The sequence below is a fragment of the Cryptomeria japonica genome, chromosome 6, assembly GCF_030272615.1.
Source record: "Cryptomeria japonica chromosome 6, Sugi_1.0, whole genome shotgun sequence".
NCBI lineage: Eukaryota > Viridiplantae > Streptophyta > Pinopsida > Cupressales > Cupressaceae > Cryptomeria > Cryptomeria japonica.
The window spans coordinates 672,726,919-672,751,707 of record NC_081410.1 but is presented as its reverse complement, the minus strand read 5'-3'; the positions used below and the strand labels follow the sequence as shown (position 1 = coordinate 672,751,707).

Genomic DNA, 24,789 nt, shown 5'->3' with positions numbered 1-24,789 from the left:
CATTGAATTTGTAAGCATTGAGCTGCCTTACCGGTTTTCTCTAGTTCCGATTTTTCTGATCTTCATTTGCAATACCAAAGCTTTGACCTTGTTCAAATCCAAGTCCTCTAGAATCTTTGTTTTGGCTTTGGCTTTCCAATAGTTCATTAAGCTATGATGAACTAACCTTGAATTTATCCTTGTACTCATTTGAAATAGTCAGGTCATCTCTTAGGATTATCATTTGTCTTTCAAGTTCTTGTTCATTGCTTTGGGATTGTACTAATTCTGTTCTCAACACATCATTTTCATGAGCCAACCAGATGCATTCTTCATATCTATCTTTCAAAGATCTCCCAAACTTTTCTTCATTCATCTTCCGATCTTCAATCTCCTTGGACATCCTCATAGTTAGGGCTTGCATTTCATTCTTCATGACAATATTCTCTTGACTCAACTTCTGACATTTTTCTTTAAGGGCATCTTTCTCCTCATTATCCTGATTTTGTAGAAGTTCCTTCCTCCTAACTTGAATAGATGACAACCTCTCCTATAGGATAAGAATGAATTCCTTTGCAGAATTCAAATCATCTTGTAACTTCAAGTTCTTCATTCTTTCAACATCATAATCTTCAAGTGCTACCTCAAGTTGTTTCTCCATACTCATTTCCATGGATTCCAGATTCAGGATCTCCCTCAAGTTGTTAGGCTTCCTCCGAGGCACAAAGCTATGATACCAATTGTTGGAATCCAAGAACACTGAGAGAGGGGGGGTGAATCAATATTCTACTGGAATATTAAGTTTTAACCTTATTATAACATGCATTCACCAACCGGTAAACCAATACATATATAATTGAAAGAAATAAAGCAATCAAGGAACCAATCACACAAATGAATACCATAACATAGAGTTTATACGTGGAAAACCTCAAAGAGGAAAAATCATGGTGGGATTTGTGACCCACAATATCAATTCACTAGCCATATGAAGAGATATTACATAATATGGGGGCTTGCACATACATGAAGGCTTACTGCCTAGAGCACACTGCTCAACACAAATAAGTCTCACTAACTACAGTCACTTTGAATAATGAAACATAAAACTGAACTCATTTAATGCATCTGCTATGCCAGATCGAGTTCTGGTTCAAGCTCTGACTGTTCCAGTTCTGAACCCCTAAACCCTTACCAGAATAACCTACGCTCTGTGAGCGCATCCAAAATCATCTACAAATCATTACAAAATATTGACCTCTTACACAAATGACCTCATATACATGATCTTTGCATTACTCATCTAATCTAACAACATCATATCTCAAAATGATCTAATAACTGACCTATATACCCTTACAGTCCTTCATGACTTATGTCAGCTTACATAGATAATACAAAATGATTATTCATGTCAGCTCATTACATATATACATAAATAACAAAGTGAATTTCCAATTGCCGAATCTCCCAATGATGTCGACCTCCTATATTGATACCTTGTTTGTTGGTTATTATCCTTGCCTGATCTGCAAATCATGTCGACCTTCAATGCCGGTACCCATAGAATCCTTCCTACTGGTGAAGATACCTGCCAGTGCCGGTGAAGTACCAATCCAAAGAATGAAACTAGAACATGTTGCCATCAATGACGACATATGAAACCAATCTAATGAGTGTCAATTGCTAACAAATGGATTCCCATAATTTCAAAAATGTAATATGTTTGATTATCCCAAATGATTTATTTAGCACACAAGAAATCATTGGTCTATTGGGAGAAGTTTCATCTTATCAATTAAAGCTTGAGAAACAAGTTAAGGCAAAAAATGTTAGAAAATATTGAGAAGAAGATCATTCTAGCTATTCTAGATAGCAATAAGATTATCGAGCCACTCTATCAATGGAAAAGTGAGATTTGCACAATCATACCTTTATTGTCTTCATTCATTTGTACTAGAGTGGAGCTAGATTCTTTACTATTCAATAGCATAGTATATGAATTCTTAGGATTAGAATCTAAGCTTGATATTTTCAATAAGAATGCAAGTGCAATATTGGATTCTAAATACAATGCATAACTAGATAAGATTATAACTTAGGTGTTAACATTTCAAATGGCCTAAGAAGAAAGTTTTTAATTTTTTTATAAAAAAATATATTGAGAAATGTAGGCTTGATTTGTATTATAATCAGTCATTAGATTTTAGTGCCAGTATCCTAATTCGATAGACGACAAAGCAGGTTAGAGTTTTTCTCGTTAATAGATTTTTGGAGTGGTTCTTGATGTTTAGTTTCAAATTTGGGCTCCATTGATCCATTTTCTTTCAAGTTCAACCTTCTCTAATGGCCTCAACAACTTCAATGAGTCAGTTACAAGGGAATATTATTTTTGTAATGGGCTTGTCCCTATTCTATTCTAATAGAAATTTAAAAGTGTCAACTATAATGTAGAACATATGAGAGATGTAGCTTGGCTCAAGAGGTTACATGCTGACTTATTTTATATAAGGGGATTTGAGCCTCATTCTAAGGGATTCTAAAAATTATAGTTGGACAAGCATTTTTGTTTAGAGAAATCTAGTTTTTGTCTTAGGTCATAGAGAAGTTAGTTTGTAAATGAGATTTTCTTTGATAGCAACATACATTTCAATTTGCAAGTATATGAAAAACATGGCTCAATTGTAATTAATTGTAATTGTCTCTAGCGTATAATTCAAAATTTTCTCATGGTTGAAATGATCAAGTATCTTGAAGCATCTTTGCATAATTTTGTGTAATGAATATTTCATTAATAATTTATGTTCAAGTAATAGGTTAACCTTTTTTTTAATAGAATATTGAAATTGATGTGTTATTCAAGGATCACTAAGTAGAATTATAATTAATGCCATTTGTAGAATACATTATTATATAAGGTAATAATATTTGTAATCCACTGAATACGTGTTAGGTTATTGTTAGGAAACATTTACACAGTTATATGACTCTAGAATCCATGTTCAAGACACTAATATGAACAATTGGTCTTGTATAACATCTAGAATGACTTTAAAAATTTGACAAATCTTAAGAATTCTACAACTTATTTATAATTATCTATGTTCTTGTTGCTTGGTTCTTAAAGTATACAAAGGATTCAACCAATTATTGTGTTAATTTTAAAAATCCTTGTCATGATACATGAGAACACATTTGCTATGTCAATATTCTATTACAATTGTTAATAATTTGTTGATATTGATAAAAGAGGATACCCACCTAGGTTTGTAGAGCCTAAAGTACAAAAATATTTAAGTCCTTATTCATTGATCAACATCCTAATTTCTTTTTATCTTTATATATGGCTATCCTTTTTTAAGGATCAGTTAGATGAACCAATAGGGTTATGAAGTAGTAGAGGATTGGTAAGAGCATTGGGACTATCTCGAAGATATATGTTACAATGGAAGAGAAACATGAAAACCATGAGAGAAGCTTCAAAATTATCACTATTCCCATGTCAATATCTTATGGGTGGGGAGTGGTCCCTATGAAAAGAGAAATTATGTAATGATGGTCACCTATATGATCCAATAAAACATGTAAATGAACAACTTCAAGTATAATATTGTTGATTTATGACTTTCATATAGATCTACAAAGAACATTAGAACATATCATCATATTATAAGAAAGTCAAAAAAGAGAATAAAATTCGTTTAAAGACATAACTTTCCACAATCCATAAAATTTAAAATAGCTGCTTCTAAATTAAATTGTGTAGTAGATTTTACATAATATTTCAGACCACACTCCAGAATCCAATATCCATCAGAGAATTAAATTCCTATTTTCCTAAACATTAAACAAAATTTCCCCTCTAAACACCTGTCATATCATCCCCCAATAAAAAACGTTCCACCTGTCTAAGTTTCTTCATTTGATGCATATGGATGTGAATTATCCTTACCCATAAGAGATGGTTTGCGAGATATGATTATCAGCAAAAATGTCTCAACAGCGGTACACTGAGTACATTGAATTTCAAAGAAATGGATCGCAGAGCATGTCGGTTGATGGTTCAAAGTTCAAAGCCTTATCCGCACAGATAAGCCGTTGCAGCGATGGGATATCACAGAGAAATAAATGGCCATAATACTACGTTTCAGAAATTAGACTAAGCTTGAGATGATGCTTTCTTGTGGTAGAATGGATGACAACAAACATTCTACTCAATTCAATCATGCAATGCCATCTATTCCTAATGTGTAAAGAGGGTTGCTTGAAGGAGGCGTATAGTGTGCTACTTAATATGCACTTCCCTCCCTCGGACTCCTTTGCCTATATTCAGGGGGTAAGCTAATCCACTGTTTCATCGCTGAGATGGGTTTTACATTTGCTAGAAATCCATTTTTCCAAAATAATCTTATAAACATGTATGCCAAGTGTGGAAATTTGATGGATGCTCGAAAACTTTTCGATCGTATGACTGAACGAGACATCTTCTCATGGAATATGATAATTGCAGCATATAGAAAACATGGGTTTCCTGAAGAGGCATTGCAATTGTTTCACCAAATTAAACCAAGTGGTGTTGAAGCCGATCAGTTCACCTTTGTCAGCATTCTGCCAGCATGTGCGAAAATGGGTGCTCATGAACACGGTATAATCATCCATCAAAGAATAATTGAAAGGGGATTGCTGTCTAATGTTGTAGTTGCAAGTGCCCTGATAGACATGTACGCAAAATGTGGAAGCATACAGAAAGCATGCGAACTGTTTGACAAATTACCTAAACGAGATGCAGTCTCATGGAATTCAATGATTGCGGGCTATGTACAAAACGGTGTTCTTGACCAGGCTGTAAAGCTTTTCAAAGAAATGCCTCAACCAAATGTAGTTTCATGGAATGCAATCATTGCTGGATACGCACAAAATGGTGCTTTTGACGAAGCTATGAGGCTTTTTGAAGAAATGCCTCAACCAAACGTGGTTTCATGGAATGCAATCATTGCCGGATATGCGCAAAACGGGTTTGTTGAAAAGGCTTTGGAGATCTTTAAGCAAATGCAATTGGCAAGGGTAAAGCCAGACTCAGCAACCTTTGCCGGTGTCCTCCCAGCATGCGCCAAAACTGGAGCTTTGGAACAGGGTATGGAGTTCCATCAAAGAATAATCAAAAGTGGATTTCTGTCAGATGTTGCGGTTGTAAATTCCATAATAGACATGTATGCTAAATGTGGAAGCATAAAAAAAGCCCACGATTTGTTTGATAAAATGCATCATCCGAATGTGGTCTCATGGACAGCAATGATTGCAGGATATGCAATGCATGGCTATGGCAAAGATGCCCTGAAAGTCTTTGAAGCAATGAAGGACTCTCAAATCCAACCCAACCATGTAAGCTTTATTTGTGTTTTATTTGCATGCAGTCATACAGGTCTTGTGGATGAGGGTGGTAAATACTTCAATTGCATGACTGAAGCTCACTATATTATACCTACAATGGATCATTATGTATGCATGGCTGACCTTCTTGGCCGCGTTGGCTATCTTGAGGAAGCCCTCAACTTTATCATCAAAATGCCATTGAAACCTGATGTGGATGTGTGGATGTCTTTGCTTGGGGTATGTAGATCACATGAGAATATAGAGTTAGGAGAATTTGCAGCAGAACAGCTTTTTGAATTGGATCCTAAACATACTTCATCTTATGTTCTCCTTTCAGACATTTATGCAAAAGAAGGGAAGTGGGCTGGCCTTCAAAAGATAAGAAAATTGTCAAAAGACAGGGGTATTAAAAAGATCCCTGGATGCAGTTGGATCGAAGTTCATAAAATGGTACATGTTTTTTGTGTTGGAGACAGATCACACCCACAAACAGAGGATATCTATAAAATGTTGGAAATACTGACCTGGGAGATGAAGGCAGCAGGATATCTTCCTGATTCAAGACATGTATCAAATGATGTGGAGGAGGAAGAGAGGGAATTATACATGTTGCACCATAGCGAGAAATTGGCAATCGCTTTTGGGTTGTTAAACACCTCTCCAGGAATAGTCATTAGAGTTGTTAAGAACCTTAGAGTGTGTATTGACTGCCACAATGCAACAAAGTTTATCTCCAAGCTTGTTGCAAGGGAAATTGTGGTAAGAGATGCAAACCGATTCCATCATTTCAAACATGGACAATGTTCTTGTGGAGATTACTGGTGATGCTAATTTAAGCAAGCTATAAACACAAATTGCACTATATCAAACTGCAGGGTGTTGGCACTATATCAAACTGCAGGGTGTTGGACATGCTTTGGTAAGAACGTTGGTTTTATTTTCAGTTTGTAAAAGATGTTTTTAAGTTTTTGGAGAGCTAGACCATTCTGTTTACTTTATGACATCATATGTATAGAATGCGTCGTTGCCTATATATACTAGTGGATTATTTGTTCACTAGGAGTCATGACATTGAATTGTCCTTCAGGAACCCTTACAGCTCTGGAATAAATTCTAGAGTGGGCAGAAGAATGGGAATTAAAGACATTAGGTTTTCATAGTTTATGGTGATATAATTGGAATTTCTGGATTTGACTGTATATTCTTTTTTTATCAATATTTTGAATCATATTCTATGATTCATCATCTGGATTTGATTTTTCTCTTCTCTAGCTCACCATCCTCATGATGAATCATGGAATGTGAGTGAAAACATTAATAGAAAAAAGATACACAGTCAAATTAAGAATGAGAATTGTCAAAAAGATCAGAAATGCTTGAAGAAAATGGGTATCATCTCAGCTGGCATGAAATGTGTGAGAGAGACTGATAATCAATCCAATTCTTGGAGACCATGCCTATTGCATCTGTTCATGGTTCTTTTTAACAATCTTTGTATTTTATATGTTGTTCTTTTCCAGATAGATTTGATTATTTTTTGTCTTTTGATCCAACTTTTCAGCAAGCTACCTCGCTCATCTTCAATGAAACAAAGTCTGGTGAGGAAACTCAGTGTTGTACACATGGTTTTTGTGTTATTTATGGTGAGAGATTTATAATACCACCTCACAGGTCCATTGCTTTTCAAAAATTTTAATGTTTTTTTTACTTAGACAATAGGGTATTTTAATGTTTTTTTTACTTAGCCAATAGGCTTTAAGTGGGGGATTTTGAGCTCGAAAAGTCCATTTTTGTTCCGCAAAATGTGTCAGCCTCCTTGTTTGGTTGCTTCTTTCCAGTGGCTAAGCAGCTGAAACATAGGAGACTGACTAGCACCCTAGACGTCTTGCCACGTTTGGGGGTAGTGTGGTTTTTGGCAGAGGAAATCGGATTCAGGATGTTATGCTGTTGCTCCGTTATCCACCGCCATGATGAGAAGGCACCAACGGAACAGATAAATAGAGAAGTCGAGGCCAAGAGTGGCAAAAAGCCATCTTCTCACAAAGTGATAAGGGCAAACTACCAGATATACGAAGGTTTTTCAGACTACATCACTCTAGTTATGTTTGCTTCAAACCCTAGCATGTAGATTTGTGGATTGTTGGGTTCCTTTGCGTTTCATTTTGTGGTGTTCTTGCAAGTAGAGTTTTATTTGTTGAATCAATGAACAATTCAATTCAAACTCTGGTTCGCTTCCTCTATTTTGTCATTTCCTTTGTACTTCAATTTTTGCTGAATTTGGAGACTACACTTTGAAACTGGCATTCTGTCAAAACTGTAGCATACTTCCTCTCCCTCCCCATGCAACTATACTCTGTAATCACTTTATTTCATGAAATTATATCCTTTTGTGTAATGTCCCCATCTTTTTGACAGGCATTTTGTTGTCAAACTTTAGCCTATTTTATTCCCTGGGTTAGAGTTATGAAATAATTAAAGGGAATATGTGAGTGTGGGCCGATTAAAAACTCTTATGACAAAATTATTATTAAGGCTAACTTAATCATTAAAGAGGGGGACCTAATAAATTATATTGTTATTGTGCCTAGGCGGCTTTTCATGAGGTCTAATAATCATTTAATGTTATCTTCATAAGCTTGTCCCCAACGTGAATCTGGAACCTTAAAGACAATTTGATGGCTTTTTGGATGAAAAGGATTTATAAGGTGAATCGATGCTGAGGAAAGGATTATTCAGCTTGTTCATTTTTTTTTAATTCTTCCATCGAGCTTAATAGTGCTCTCCAGGACGAGACCCCTGGTTTGTGTGTTGGGACGAAATCCCCAGCATATGTTTGATTCAATCTTTAGTGTTGCACAGAGGAATCAATATTTTCAGCGGCTCATCATCCAAGTGAAATCGCAGTCTAAGCCTCTCAATAATATCACTTCATGGAAGTAAAGGGGTGGCTTTTTGTGTGATGCATGGCCGACATTTGTAGGGCCTGAAGAAGATATTCCAGAGCCAAGGAATCCTACAGTGATCAGTTTCAGGTGCAAGGCAGACTGACAATCGGAGTCGCAGCTGTGAGAAACCAGTCCTGAGTAAAGGTGATTAGCAGTAATGACAGACTCTCGATTTGATTAGCAATCGGGTTGATCTGGGTATGAAATAAATCCCTTAGTCCATGCATGCGCTCAGCAGTATGGTTAATTTGTATCGAATATGAGATGAAAGAGTTCAATAAATGCTATTGAATTTAGTTTGTGCCTGTCCCAAGTCATTTGATTTTTGAATAAACATAGAGTGCATGTTCAATTGAATAAATAAATTTGATAAAAGGAAACCAAGCTTGATAGGAAAATAGAGTTAGAATATTTCAGTGGTATCAGAGTCACCTTTCTTGCCAGCCTGTGTGGGAAAATCATTTGCATGTCAGTTTCCTGGTGTAACTGTTGGTTGCATGTCAAAATAAAGAAATTCTATGCACAGATATAACACCAGAAGTTGGTCATGGCATCAGGAGGAATCTGAAATTAGACGAGCTGAAGGTGAAATGGGTGAGAGAAGAGATGGATCACCACCTAGAAATTTAAACAATCAAATGGATCAATTTCTGACAGCCTTTGCTCAGCAGCAGCAGTAGATGATGCAACAATTCCAAAATTGAATGATCACTGCGATGGGTCAGTTGAGGATGGATCGTTCTAGGTCCAGAAGATCAAGTAGTGTACCCAGCCAGGCCAATAGTAGACATGAAAACCTGGACAGAGCAGGGTCTAATGCTGTTAGAACAGCAACTACACATTCAGATAGACCCCTATGTCCTACCTTCTTACCTAGATAGAATGAAGAAGAGATAATCCCGGAGCAACCAGAGGCAGAAACCCATATAACAGATGATGTGATGGCTGCATATGCTGATTACATGACACTTCCGGAACAGGTCAGAGTGTTAATGAACTTGAATCAGTTCTTGGATCAATGGAAGGAAAAGGCTAGATATCGCATGAACAGGCAAGATGGAAGACCTAGAGCACAGGGTAGGCTTGGTGCTCGACCAGCTGAATATAAGGATGCACTAAATAAAATCCCTTTACCCACTTTTGATGGCAGTGGATAGGTAAGTGCCAGATCATGAGTACACAAACTTGACACCTTCCTGTCACTCAAACCAATGGAAGAGGATAAGGCCATTCAATTTGCCACAATGCATTTAGAAGGAGTAGCATATGACTAGTGGCATCATGGGCTAGTCTCTCAGGATCATGCACTAATTCATTTTTATGAAGAATTCGTTAACAAATTGATTGCCCGATTTGACAGAAAGGATGTGGAAGTCTATTATAGGGAACTGGCACAACTTAAGCAGATTGGTCATGTTGAGGTATACATCAATGAATTTCAGAAAATTGCAGTTATGGTTCCTGATATGTCAAAAAGGCATGTTACAATGCTATTTGTTGAGGGCCTGAGTGACAAATTGCGTGGGTTGGTGAAAGGTTACAAGCCTAGCACATTACTGTTGATGTGTATTTTGTACACGACCAAACACAGAATAAAATACCTAAAGGTACCTTATCCTCTCTTGAGCAAAGTTTCTCGACTGCTGAAGATCTCGCCGAAGGATCAGTCGAGGCAACTCCAAGGTTCTTGTATGTAGGTTCTCTACTCGTGGATAAGCTCTTTGTGGTATGATGTGATTTTGCTGGAATCACAAGGGGACTTACACTTGATGACTAAACGTCTGACTTGCTTTGAACATTGCTGGAACACAGGATTTCACTAGTCTAGATTTTTTGAAAAAAAGGAAAAAAGGATGAGGGCGAGGAAAGGATCTAATTCTGACACTAAGAATGTAGGAGCAATGAATGATCTTTGATGAAATTCTAACTAAGTCTTGTTTTGACATCCCAGGACCATCTCCACAGGGTTAGTGCGATCTTCGGAGGAAAACTTTATGATGTTCAGATCATCGCTACAAGCATAGACACCATCAGCCTGATGCATATCAGTGAAGAAGCGACAATTGAAGTTAAGCTTAAGCTAAATGATTCCAGTTGACTACACAAGGCAAGTCTGCAATCAACAAACTGCTAGTAGTATGGATATACGAATTTCACCATCAATCAAACACATTTCTTCCACTCATCTAATAACATGAAATCAAATATGAGAAGTATAGAGATCATGCAAATTGTTGAATCGACCCATAAATTTCACCATTTCTTCAATGAAGTTTTACAAGTCTTTTACAACAACATCTTGGCAACAATCTTTGCCTTCTCTCTCTATTCTACTCTAATTGCTTCTTATTCTTTGACTATTCACTACTAGCTATTCTAACCTCTATGAACTAACTATTAGCCTTTACAAATGAGGAGCTAGGGTTTATATAGCACCCACAATACAATTCAATGGCTTAGATCAACTTGAGATCAATGGCCGAGATTTTACAATGAAAACCCTAATTAGGGTTTGTTATAACAAACTAAATTCTAACCAATGAAATAATTGCATTATTTGGACAAATGTCTTCTCTGGAATATTCAACCAATGGATAGCCGGGGTAGGTACATCGAAGTTTGTGCCATCTTTGAGGAGTCAGGTACATTGAATCTGGACATGCTGAAGTGGACCAACCCGACTGGAGGAGTGATGACTAGGATGCCACCTTGTCTTTCCTTCAAATGTTGGACTGGAAGAGGTCGTCCTTGATGAGGCTGGGCTGGAGAAGGTCGTTCTTGTTGATGCTGGGCTAGAGAAGGTCGTCCTTGTTGATGCTGGGCTGGAGAAGGTCGTCCTTGTCCTGGCCTGGTCTTCTTTCATCTGCCAAATCAAACCAAAAGATGATTTAAGGACACATGATAAATTCATTTCAACATAGCATTTTCAACTTAAATCATCAACAAAAAATATATTAAAATGAAGTTAGTTCAAGACTCTTTCCAGGGACAGGCCCTATAAGAATTTCGCCTTGGACCCTCTGGAAGGGTCAGGAGCAAATTTTGCATTCCTCGATCATTTAGACTTCCTTTCAACGTTACCTCACAATTAGCTCCTCGCTCGGCCCCAACAAGGTGAAAAATAGCAGTTTCAAAGGATTTCGCCCTGGACCCTTTGGAAGGGTCAGGAGCGAATTTTGCATTTTTGGACAAATTCCATCATGTCTCTACTCCAAAATGCCTTCTAAGGCAAGCATACACTATCCTTTTCTTCACCAAAGGCCAGGAATCCACAAGTTGACCTTCCCCATGGGCAAACTAGGTGATTTTGGGAATTTCGCTTTGGACCCTTTGGAAGGGTCAGGAGCGAAATTCACCTTTTAGGTCACAACTCTTCATTTCCTTCACTTTAATTCATCTTGCAGGGCAAAGTAACATCATTTCAACCTCAATTGCGCCTTAGGACTCTAAGTCTTGACTTGACACAAGGAGGAAATAGGTGGATGAAGAATTTCGCTCTGGACCCTTTGGAAGGGTCAGGAGCGAATTTCTTTGCTTGTAGCTCATTTTTCATCATTTCAACTTCAATCCACCTCACAAGGCAAGGAAACGCTTTTCTTCTCTCATCCAACCCAAGTTTATCTTGATTTTGCAAGGCAAAATAGGTGATTGAAGGATTTTCGCTTTGGACCCTTTGGAAGGGTCAGGGGCGAAATCCTTGGTTTGGGCCAATTTCCATCATTTTTCAAAACCAACTAACTTCAAAAAGGCAAGAACATGTCTCCTCGCACCCATCCAAGCCATGAAAATCTAACGCTTGACTAGACTTGCAAGGAAAATAGGTGGCTTTAAGATTTTCGCTCTGGACCCTTTGGAAGGGTCAGGAGCGAAATTCTCATTTTGGCTCAAATCCTTCAAACTTGATAATTATTGACCACTCAAGGACATGCCTAAGGACTTCTTTAATCATGATCCACACTAGATTTGGCATGAAACTAAGGGAAAAGATAGGTTTTGCACAATTTCGCCCTGGACCCTTTGGAAGGGTCAGGAGCAATTTTCCTTTTCTAGCCCAAAATCATCATTTTTTCAATCCCAATCTCCTTTGCAAGGTGAAATTTCATCTCTTTTCGCCTTAGGAACAAGGTTTCATGTCCAAGAAAGGTGAAAAGGTAGGTTTATAAGGAATTTCGCTCTGGACCCTTTGGAAGGGTCAGGAGCGAAATTGCCTTCCCTGGCCAGAATCCTTCAACTTCCAAACACTCTCAAAGGCAAGATCATGTCCATTTCCCCTTTCGACATGCTTTGGACATCACAATTTGGTCAAATAGGGAAGGAAATGAGGTCTAGGAGGATTTTCGCTCTGGACCCTTTGGAAGGGTCAGGAGCAAAAATCATGATTTGGGCTTGATTCTTCCTTTTTCCAACTCAAAATCACCTCAAGAGGTAACTAAACATCATCCTTCACCCAAGGGATAAGGTCTTAAGCCAAAACAAGGTCAAGGAATTTCGCTCTGGACCCTTTGGAAGGGTCAGGAGCGAAATTCACCTTCTTGGCTAGAATCCTTGATTTTTTCAAAGCTTTCAAACATTTCCAACGTCCAAACATGCCTACTCTTCCCTTCAAAATGCCTTGCGAATCAAAGTTTGGTCAAATAAGGCCAGAAATGAGTCTTAGGTTGATTTTCACTCTGAACCCTTTGAAAGGGTCAGGAGCGAAAATCTTGATTTAGGCTTTAATTGCTCATTTTTCAAACTTCAATCTTCTCCTGGAGGCAAATATAGATTGCTTTCCACTTGAGGAACCAGGTTTTAAGCCCATTCAAGGTAGCAAATGAGGATTATAGTGAATTTCGCTCTGGACCCTTTGGAAGGGTCAAGAGCGAAATTCCTATCTTGGCCAAAATCCTTTACATTTCTATGTTCCATCACCTCAAAAGGCAGAGACATGTTATTTCCTTCCCAAATTTGCCCATGGAACAAGGTTGGTATCCAAAACAAGGGATCAAATGAGGCTTTATGAAGAATTTCGCTCTGGACCCTTTGGAAGGGTCAGGAGCGAAATTCCTATTTTTGGACAAGATCCTCACTTTTCAAAACACTTCTCAAGGCAAGAACATATCAAAACACACACACAATGCCTAATAAACCAACGCCCATCCAAAACAAGGAAGGAAAATGAGAGTTATAAGGATTTTCGCTCTGGACCCTTTGGAAGGGTCAGGAGCGAAATTCCTCTCCCAGGCTAGAATCCATCATCCCAAGGTCTAAAATCTCCTCTCCAAGGAAAAGTTGCATCAAACCTTCTCAATTATGCCTCAAAAGTCTACAAACTTGGTCAAGCTAAGGAGAAAAATAGAGGAAATAAGAATTTCGCTCTGGACCCTTTGGAAGGGTCAAGAGCGAAATTCATCTTAGGCCATGATCCTGACTTCATTTTTTCACATTTCTTCATTCAAACAAGTGCTTTTGCCTTCATTCAAGCCTAGGAATGCATTAGTTCTAGGTTTTGATCAAAGTAGAATGTCTTATGGAGAATTTCGCTCTGGACCCTTTGGAAGGGTTGGGAGCGAAATTCGCTTTGGACCCTTTGGAAGGGTCAGGAGCGAAATTTGACTTTTTGAACTCTCCGTCAGGATCATTTTATGGAATATAACATTTAAATATAAGTGACATTTCCTTATACTTTAAGTTATATTCCATATATACTTCTAGGATGTTTGAGAGTGGTTTCGGACCTCCAGGAGTTATATTGCAAAATCTAGTTTTTGGAGGATTCATCAGTTTTCCAGACTAAGTCAAATTTCAGGATCAGGACATTCCAGACTTAGCCAAATTTCAAGGCATTTGAAGATCAGGATGACATTCTAGACTTCATCACTCACCAACTTGACCTAGCTTGGACCTTCAAGAATGATATTCACTCACCAAGCAAGACACAATTAGCAACAAGAGCAAAACCAGGCCCTAAGGAAGACTTTCAAAGAAACCCTAATTCCGGGGCCTTGTGGACTCACCTCGCTCAAGCAAAGCCGACCATCCTATTGATCCCTTGGCGACACTCAAAATGCAAAGGCAAAACCCTAAACGATCTAGAAAACAAACCCTAGAAAGCAAAAAGCAGGGGTCCCCATTTGCAATGGGGCGATGTGTGAATACGTCACAACAATTACACGATGCCATTGGTCTAGCATTGGATTTAGAGACCACACCTTCCTTCCAACCGCAAAAGTTCTTTAGTGGTTCTCAGTCAAAGCAAAAGAATTTCAAACCACAAAAGAACTTACCACCAAAATTAGATCAGGAGTCCAGGAATGAACTTCGTAGGAAGAAGTTATGTTTTAACTGCAAAGAACCATGGGAGCCTAGCCATCGTTGCCTTTGTAAAGGCAAGGTGCATCTGATTGAGGTGATTTTTGAGGATGAAGAACAGGATCATAGCACTGATGAGGGTTCTAATTAGGGAGATCAGCCACAGATAGAATTGGAGGACTCGACAGCTAAGGAAACTCCATGCATTGTTCCTCTATCGGGAGTTCCACGTAGCAGACCTTTCAGGCTGAAGGGTGTTCTTAAGGGATAGAGGATGGTATGTTTTGAAAGATCCCTAAATGGATTCTTTGCTGCCCTGGATAAGTTTTAATTAATAAACTATCTTTCAGAGCCTTTTGGTGTTCTTAGAGACTAGACAGAAGATGCAAAAAGTGTTGTTTATTTTTTGGTGGTGGGGATTGCAACCATTAACCAATAATAACATAGAATTCAACTCAAAATAAGATATCAGCTTCTGATTTTATTTATGACAGCAGATAACATTCAACTAGGAGTGAAGATACATTCACCAAAACAATTAGAAACATACCACCTATCCAGTGCTGGGGTTTGTTGCTGATTTGCTATCCAGAAATGGATACAGGCATGAGTTGAAGGTACAAGGGCATTCCAGATGTACCAATACACTTATACTACCTCCAAATGAATTACCAATAACAAATTGGGCCAAAAACCCAATTACCAACTTGTTGTGACCATTTCACACATCGCCCCATCGCAAATGGGGACCCCCTCTTTTTGCTTGTTTTTCGCTCGTTTTCGCTTTCGTTTTTAGGGTTTTGTTAGTCAGTTGGTCGTCTGGATTTAGGGCCAAGCCTTAGGGTTTTAAATTTCGCCTTTTCAAGCCAAAATCCAGTTGTTTTTTGAGAGCTTTTGAGCTTCCTTTTCTGGAATGCAAATTTTGAATGTAATGATTTCGCCAAAATGGTCTAATTTTCAATTGGAATGTTCATGCAGAGCTTAAACTTGTCTAAGTGTTGACCGTCAATATGAATTTTTGTCTGATTGAATATTTTGACCAAATTTTGACTTTTTTGAATTTTGATCCTGGGCATCCGAATTGATTTGTTTTCGCCTCGTGAAGTGTTAAAATGTGAAAAATCTTGTTATTTTGGCCTGTAGGAGCAAAATCGCTCCTGTCCCTCAGTGAAGGACGGGAGCTCAATTTCAAATATCTCATCATCCTTGCAGAGTCCAGACAAATTTTACGTTTGAAGTGATGGAGAACGACGAGATCTTTCCATTGAATATAAATTGAAGATTTTCATGAGCACAGAAAGGCCTCCAGGAGGAAAATCGCTCCTGTCCCTCAGTGAAGGACCGGAGCTACAAATCAAATTTCGCCTCGTCCTTGCAAGATTTTGATGACTTAATGATTTGAGGACGTCCAAAGGAAGATGCTTTGCCAAATGAATATAATTTGAGATGCAGAAACGAAGGAGAATGACCTATATTGACTAAATCGCTCCTGTCCCTCTCCAAGGGACCAGGGCGAGGTACCTTGTAGCTCTCGTCCCTCTCCCAGGGACCAGAGCGATTTCCTTCATTTTGCAAAATCCAGACAAGGGTCAAGGCAAGTTTACGTTCAAAAACAAAGGAGAACATGAGATGAACACATTGAATATAAATTGAAGATTTTTTTTGAACGTCCATAACAGTGTTAAATGCAACTTCGCTCCTGTCCCTCAGGAAGGGACCAGAGCGATTTTTGATATAATTGCTTTTCTTGCAAAGTTACAAATGATGTCAAGGCATGGACGGATAGAGTGGAGAAGGACGAGCCCGTTGAATATGAATTTGGAAGGTGACAAAGTGAAATGAAGGCCACAAGAGCAAGTTCGCTCCTGTCCCTCAGGAAGGGACCAGGGCGATACAATGATTATTTTGCTCCTCACTCAAGTTAAAACCGATCTAAGTCAAGACAAAGGGTGGCGAAGACATTTTAGAGCGTTTCCATCAAGCGCAAGGTTGTAAAGGTCATCACAATGAAGAGATTTACACTCTAAGACCCAGATCGCTCCTGTCCCATGGGAAGGGACCAGAGCGATATCTACATAATGGCGTAAATTTCAAAAGGCAAACAAGTTTCGAGCAACCAAGAAGGTCGAAAGGACATCATTCCACGCAATGAAGATAATTGCAAGTTGATAAAAACAAGAACAAGCACATAATGATGAACTTCGCTCCTGTCCCTCAGGAAGGGACCAGAGCGATGTTAGATGTATTGATCATTTTGAGCAAGATTTACGTAAGGACAAGATTTCGCAAGGTCTTAGAGGGTCCACGGAAAGGTAGAAGGGTGATGCATGAAGATTTCAAACGTTAAATAATCACCAAAATTGACTTAGGGACCATATCGCTCCTGTCCCTCTCTAAGGGACCAGGGCGATTTGCTTTGGATCCTTCGTTTTGCTTCAAGTACGTGCGAAGTCAAGACTCCATAAGGATAAACAAGGTTCAAGCCATCATTTGATGATAACATACAAGAGTTTTAAACGTCCAAACATTGCTAATCAAGGTAAAAGCTCATATCGCTCCTGTCCTTTGGACAAGGACCAGGGCGATCCTATCAAAAGCGCTCATATTCCTCCAAAATCGAAACAAGGCGAGGTTAAGCGAGACAAGGGACGGCGTTTGGAAAACATCACAATGAAAGATCGAAGGTCAAAAATGCATATTGAACGTGAAAAAATCAAGATCGCTCCTGTCCTTTGGACAAGGACCAAGGCGATACTATCAAAACACTCACGTTCCTTTAAAGATCAAAGCGAAGCGGGGTTAGGAAGTGCGAAGGACGACATTTGAAGGACATTGCAAAGGAGATCGAAGTTTAAAAGTCGCCAAGATCAAGGAGAAATAATAGATCGCTCCTGTCCCTCTCCAAGGGACAAGGGCGATGGACCCTTTAATACGTCCAAACACATAATGAAGACAAATGGAATAAGCGCAAAGGACACAAGCAATGATATTGTTCGCCTTACAATGAAGGTTCGAAGGTCAAAGATACAAGATGAACGTGAAGACATGGAGATCGCTCCTGTCCCTCTCCAAGGGACAAGGGCGATGTTAGGCAAAACATATGACATTCTTTGAAAGTCACGTTAAGACAAGGACGCACAGGATTTTAAATGGCATTTGGAAGATGATACAAGGAGAGGATCGTACCAAAATGGAGAATTTCAAGCTAAAAACTTAGGATCTCTCCTGTCCCTCTCCAAGGGACCAGGGCGATAATGGTCATAAGATGCACTCGCTCGCACAAGAATGAAATTCAAATTCGAAGGACCACCAGATGATCGATTTGGGACGTGGAAATGAAGGAGTTGAACGTTGAAAACACAAGAATCATGCCAAAGATGGTGAATCGCTCCTGTCCCTCTCCAAGGGACCAGAGCGATGAGGTACGTCCCTTTATTTTCATAATTTTGGCGCCAAATTAAACAATTCGAATTTCCTTAAATGCTAAATCGATTTAAAAATTGAAAATCTTATTTAAATTGGCATTTAATATGGCGTTGATCTTTATTAATTATTTTTTGCCTTTATTTAAAATCGAAATTCTCATTTAAAAAACGCAAGGCATTAATAGTTAATTAATTACTTAATAAAAATCGAATTGGAGCGCTCATATATGGAAGTCGGCCTTGTTATGTCATTGCAAATCATTTAAAAATCGTTTGAAATTGTTATATTTTATCAAGTCGGCCTAAGGGATAAATCGATGAGAGCGCTATATATAGGGGGGTGAAAACTATTATTTTCACATCATTATTTTACCTCTCTACATGCGAATTAAGGAAGACGAAGGAAAGTGTTAAGTGTCATCAAAGGTGGTGCGATTTCAAACCAAAGGGTGGCGCTAATATCATCTTGTGTGGAGTGCGAATTACATTGAAGACCAAAGGTGGTGCGAATTTGAAGATCACGCCTAAGGCGAATTTGCTAAAGACTTGGAGATTTATTTGTGCGAATTTGAAGATCCATTTGAAACCACGTCCAAGGCGATAATTGAAGATCACATTCTATCCAGAGGTGGCGAAGTCAATTTTGAGGAGATCATATTGAAGATTACTTTATACCTCAATTTTGCCTAGGCAAATTTTATCTTTTGCATTCTAGAGTTAGCTCTCTATCGAGGTATGGCGATTTAATTGTTATTGTTTTATTCATTCATCGTCATATTTCAAATTTTGAAATTTTGATCCTTGAATTTCTCTTAGCTCAATCGTTGTATTTTAGGAAATGATAACTCTAGAGACTTATCATGAGGTTTCCTAAAATTTATCTCTCTTATTTACGTTATTTATTGCAAAATCTATTTCTTATAATGAAATGTTGTGTAGGTATGGCGACCCCAAAGGCGGGAGCATCCACCAGTCGCTCGGCTCTCATGAAAGAAGATCAGAAGACCGAAGAAGTGGAGACCAAGATCGTGTCCAAGTGGAGCAACATTGGAGATACCAACTTGGGGAACTTTAGCACGAAGAAGTTCCGAGAGGTCCCTTACATCGGCAAGCCATCACCTGTCGCCCGGAGAATAATAGAGAGTGGCATCATCAAGGCGGCCGGTTTTCCTCCAGCCATTTAGTGTCACGAGTTGATGATCGAGTGTGCCCGTCATTACAATCCACAGTCCAGGACAATTGTGTCCAATGAAGGAAACACTTTGGCGTACCTTTCAGAGGAAGCCATAAGTGAAGCCTTCCATCTTCCAGAGCACAGGGACATGATATACAAGAGCATTGAAGGAGCCAGATCAGTGTACGATGATGATCCAGATGCTTGCCTAAGCATAATCAACAAGAACTGGCTACTTAAGAGTCGTCCCCGTCTGAGCAAAGTACCGAACACACCACACAGGATTGATTTCCAAGAGGAGTACAGAGATTTGATCACCATGCTCAACAGAGTTACAGGAGCACCTCATGCCTTCTATTTTGAGAAATGGATGTTTTACTTCATCCAGGTGATTGTTCAAGGAAAGGGTACAATACATTGGGCTAGGATAATTAGCCATTGCTTAGACGTACAGTTGAGAAGACTCAGGGCTACTAAGTCCTTCCACATGAGTTCATACGTCATCTATGCCTTAATCAGGAGCGTTGAGTACGCAGAACTACCTCACAGAGGAGTGATTGGAAGAGGACCCGGCGAGGTCAAAGTTTGTGAATCCTATACCTACTTGCATCATCCACCAGGGAAGAACTACAAGTTAATCAATGATACTTTCACGATGAACATCACAAGGACGTTGCAAGGAGGGATTCACAACAGATTATCTTAGGATGCCCAGGAATTCATCAAGAGGTACGGTGCTTGGTTCATTCAGTTTCCCAAGTTCACTTATATTAGAGTGTATGGATGTCCTTTACCTCCATACATGTTGCCGAGGTACGCGACAGATAGAATTGTGTTACTTGAAGTGACAAGGCAGTTGGCAGCATATGTGAAGGCATTCAGACACAGACATCAGAATGGAGTTCAGGTACCTATTATTTTGGGTAATTCAGTTGAGGTATGTCCTAATGTCTTAGCCATGGATGACGCAGAGAAGGAATTAGCCTTGTATCCTTTTTCATCTTTTGCTTGGAGGAATAGTTTTGATCCACATGGACACTTAGAGGAGACGGTCGGTAGAAGATTTAGACATGAGTACCAGATTGAAGATTTTATGATGAATCTCCTAGATGATCTCGAAGTAAAACGAAAGATACATTCTAGATTGCCTTTGGATTTCATCAGGAAATGTAAGATTTACAGAGTAGCCGACCAAGCTCAGGACAACGGCAGGCACATCCAATCTTCATATGATAGAGAAAGCAAAACAATAAGTTTGAATTGGAATGAGCCCGAGGCCGTGGATTTAGATGATTTGATGGCACCAGTCTTGTCTTGTACTCGCAGATGGGTAGACGTTCAACACCAGAAGTTGAGAGAACAAGGCATAGCCATGTCTTTTACTTTGGAAGAAAAGCCAGCTGAAGGTGGAGCCAGTGTTAGTGAAGGCAATCCTAATCCTAGGAATTCAGGTGAAGGTAATCTTCGATGTGCCAGTGAGGGCAATCTCCATTCGAGAGGTTCGAAGAGAAAGGAAAGATCAGAAAAGAAAGAACCTTCCAAGAAAAAGCAAGGTGCCAACAAAGATCAAACACCAGGTACTTCTTCCAGGCCAGAGGATAGAACAGTTCGAGTGGAAGAGTCCATGGAATCAATGGTACAGAATGACAGACAGGAGGAAGGACAGGCACAGCATGTTTCATCCGATGGATCTCTCCAAGACTATGATTTAGATAATGATAATGAAGTAACATCTCCTCCCAGACAAGAAGAAATAGTACATAAAGAGATTCAAGTTCAAGAGACAAGATCAAATATCCCAGATTGGTTGAAGGAAAGATTGACTAAGGTGATCGTAATTGAGGACGAGGACAGTGCAATTGATTTAGAGAGCCTTGTTGGACGTTCACATATGACAACAGAGAAGAAGAAGGCTACAAAGATGTCCAAGATGATTCGAGATGAGACTGGATCTAGAAAACTGCAGATAGCTACACCGGCAGCAGACAAATATGAGGGTGAGATCTTAGCAGAAGACTACCATATACAGACTATTGAGTTAGGACCATCCACAACAGAGCAGACTTTAGATGATGCCACCGACACATTTGAGGCATTGAAGGACAAGTTTAGAGAAGAAGTAGAAAAGAATAGAAAGCTTGAGAAAGAGGTCGGTGCATGGAGGACATATTTCAGTCACATCAATGAACCTTTGGGACGTCAGGATCCAGTTAGATCACCATTGCAGGCATTACCCCTTCAATCAATCAATGAAGCAGAAAGATTCAGGAACCTGGTCCAGCGTACATGTGGTTGGATGGATAGATCTCACACGGTGGCCATTGAGTTTGTTACAAGGATGTCGAAGATCACCCATCAAGCTATCCAAGTTCTTGAGATTATTCACAGATTGATGGCAACAGTAGCTGCATTTGCCCATACTAAGGACGTTGTCATCCCTGTCTAGAAAGTTATACGACACACATCCAGAAGAATTTTAGCACAAGAGAGGATCTTAGAAGGTGATTCTCACAGTTTGTTTCAGTGGTCAACCTTACTCCATATAAAGAGTGTTCTCTTCGAGGACATCAGTGTTAGATGTGGCCAAGTTGAGGAGGTGATCAATCCGATCCAGGACAGAGTATTTGAGGTACTTCGTACCATTCTTGGCAGAAGGATCGAGGTCGAGACAGATGTGGATTTACAAGAATTTGAAGATAGAATCAAGATCATCTTTCGCAAGGACGCAGATGTTACAGATGAGCAGTATGATCAGATGTATGCCACCATGCTCCTGATTGATAGGACAAAGGAACTTGAACCTACTTGGGACACAGCTCTTCTAGATGCATTTGATCAGGTTATCCACTTAGAAGAGAGTATCAAGAATCTTCCCGAGATTCCAAGCACAGAAATCGAAGGAATCGTGACAAAATTCATTGCATATGCTAAGAAAGAGAATTGGAAAGGGAATAAGATTCTAGATGAAAGGTTGTTACAGATGACATGACATCTTATTTCTCATTGGTTGATACCTCCTAGATTTTTGTGCCAAATTTAATATTTGGCTATGTATTTAATGTTGTTCAGTAAAAAGGAGGTCATTTGTAACAAACCCTAATTAGGGTTTAGGTGTCATGATCTTATCCATTGATTTACTTTCAATCTGGACCTTTCATTGTAACTGGGGATGCTATTTATACCCCCATTTTTCATTTCATTTAGAGTTAGTTAATAGTCGAATAGTCAGATAAGAGTGAAATAGAGAGATTAGAGTTAGAAGCAATTTTTATTTTGTAGCAAGATTGAGTCTTGAAGAGAGAAATTCAAGCAATTGTTGTATATGATGACTTGGAAATCAATAAAATATTGAAGTTATGGTGTTTTGTTGCAAATTTCTTAAGTTATCTTCATGGTTGTTGGATGTACTTGGATCACGCTCAATCAAAGTAGTTTGTTAATTTGAAAGGCTAAGTGTGAGATTTGATATTTGGTAGGATTCGCAATCCAAACCACTAGCTTCTTGCTGATTGTAGGAACGCCTTGCGTGGTTGACTGGAAAACATTTTGAGTCCTTAACCTTCAAGCATTTTCGCATCTAGGATATGTACCTTCGTAGTAGTGTCCTTGGTCTTTGATGCATTGAATACCATTATTACCATAGAAGATCGCACTAATTTCAATTGAGTTGTTATCTTATGGCAAAATTGAAGTTGTTTGAGTCTTGCCAAATCTCATTCATGCTAAGTCGTTCATAGGGTTAGGCTAGATTAGACTTCCTTAAACCCTGTCCTTTTGCCATTTTTTTGAAGTTCCTTTAGATTAGTAAAATCTTCGAGCCTTTGGAATCCGTAAGACGCCTTGGAGGAAACAGCAAATCACATCATACCATTGAAAAGCTTGTCCACACGTGGAGACCCCACTAAAAGAACCTTGGAGTCCATCTAACTGATCCTTTTTGCAGATCTTCAGCAGTTAGAGACTATTTTCTCAAGAGAGGATAAGATGCCTGTCGGTATTTTATTCTGTGTATGATTGTGTAGAAAATACACGTCAACACAACTGGAAATCCAAATTCTGCTAGGCAAAATTATACAATTTTGGCCTTAAATCCTCACTGTTTTGCTCACCCTGATCTCAATTCAAGCCTGATGACTGTGATTTCCTCTACATGGTCCTTGCTGATCCTAACAATGAAGTTAAGAACAAGAAATGGAGTTAAAACCCTCCATTTTATTTATTATCACTCCACAGCCATCTGTAATGGTACGACCCCCTTGGGAAACAGTACAGCTACCAAAAGAAATAAGTAATGTACTGAAATTGAATGTATTCTTGCTTAGATATGATGTAATGACCTTGATGCTAATGATTACTGAGTTTGCTTGTTGAAATGACCCTCAATATGCCTGAAACAAGCTTCTGATGTGTTCCACGTGCCTCTTGTAGAAGGGATTCCGTCCTCCTGAAGACCAAATATGAGGTTTCTGTCTCAAACCTGCTTGCTGTTGTAAATTGCAGACCTGCAACTTCCAAGTTCTTCACAAAATAATATATCATGAATCAAGAATACCTCTAAGGATGAATACATGCATTCCTTACATTCCACGTGGGATGTACCTGCTGCAAATGGCGGCCCTAAGGCTGCAAGGATCACACCCAAGCTGAAGAATCAATCTGCCATTCTGAAACCCTTACTCTGCAGCCTGAATTCACAATGAAGAATGGTGTACTCAATCTCTGTCAACTATGCACTCTGCCTGAAGAATCCAATGCCAATAACTGCTGAGGGCTACGTCCCAGCCAGTCCAGATCTTGGGGTTTGCGTCCCAGATGAAGAATCACTCACTGAGAGCAAACTCACAAAATAAGTTTGATTGTGTAAAAAGTTAATGAACAATTAGGTCTTCATCTCTTTATATCTCCTTTCCTTTCCAAGCCAAACCCTAAAAGGGAGTAAAGTTGGCACATTATGAAAAGAGTGTTATTTTCTAATTATGGCATCAACTATAGGAAAATAACACTAAATTGCAAATAAATAGCGCCAGGCATCCAAAAAGACTCCGGAAGGTGAGAATCATGTAGCAAAGTTCAAGACCTTTCCAACGAGCTATAACACATAGGCATATCAACCTAGATGAAGCCAAAAACCCCTTATTACTCCAAAATGACTAAATACATAGCCTTATTTTAATTTATTTAATCACTAACTTAGGAAATATTTAAATATATTAAAATATCTCCAGATATCCAATAACAACCCAAAATAACCAAACAATCATGAATATAACTTTGTCACTTATCTGTGATCGATGCTGGAAAAGCTGAGCTAACTGGCAGTCCCATCCCTAAAATCTAGGGATGCTCCTAGAAACTAGGAAACGCACCCAATCTTCCTAAAACTGAAACCATAGTATGGTCCCGTGGAACCTCAAATATGGAAACTGCCACAACCTCCTAAAAGGTAGGGAATCTCCCTAAAAAGTAGGAACCTCTCTTCAAACACCTGTAACTGCTCAAAAGGATCCTGCTCTGCTCGTTGGTCCTGTTGTGACCATTTCACACATCGCCCCATTGCAAATGGGGACCCCTGCTTTTTGCTTTCTAGGGTTTGTTTTTAGGT

At 39.0% G+C, this 24,789-nt stretch overlaps 1 protein-coding gene across 10 annotated transcripts in view; it reads left to right on the top strand.

Annotated features, from left to right (window-relative positions):
• Positions 1-3,895: 3,895 nt before the first annotated feature.
• The window catches only part of LOC131050891 (pentatricopeptide repeat-containing protein At4g02750), a 37,411-nt gene continuing 16,517 nt past the window's right edge, over positions 3,896-24,789 (top strand). For 3 of the 10 annotated variants that reach the window (XM_057985186.2, XM_057985187.2, XM_057985185.2), the window contains exons 1-2: positions 3,898-6,111; positions 6,228-6,271. In XM_057985186.2, the coding sequence (XP_057841169.2) occupies positions 4,345-6,111; positions 6,228-6,271 (1,811 nt within the window). In that variant the 5' untranslated portion in view covers positions 3,898-4,344. Of the gene's footprint in view, positions 6,272-24,789 lie in introns of all 10 variants that reach the window. The other 7 variants (XM_057985184.2, XM_057985183.2, XM_057985181.2 and 4 more) reach the window with 5 other exon arrangements.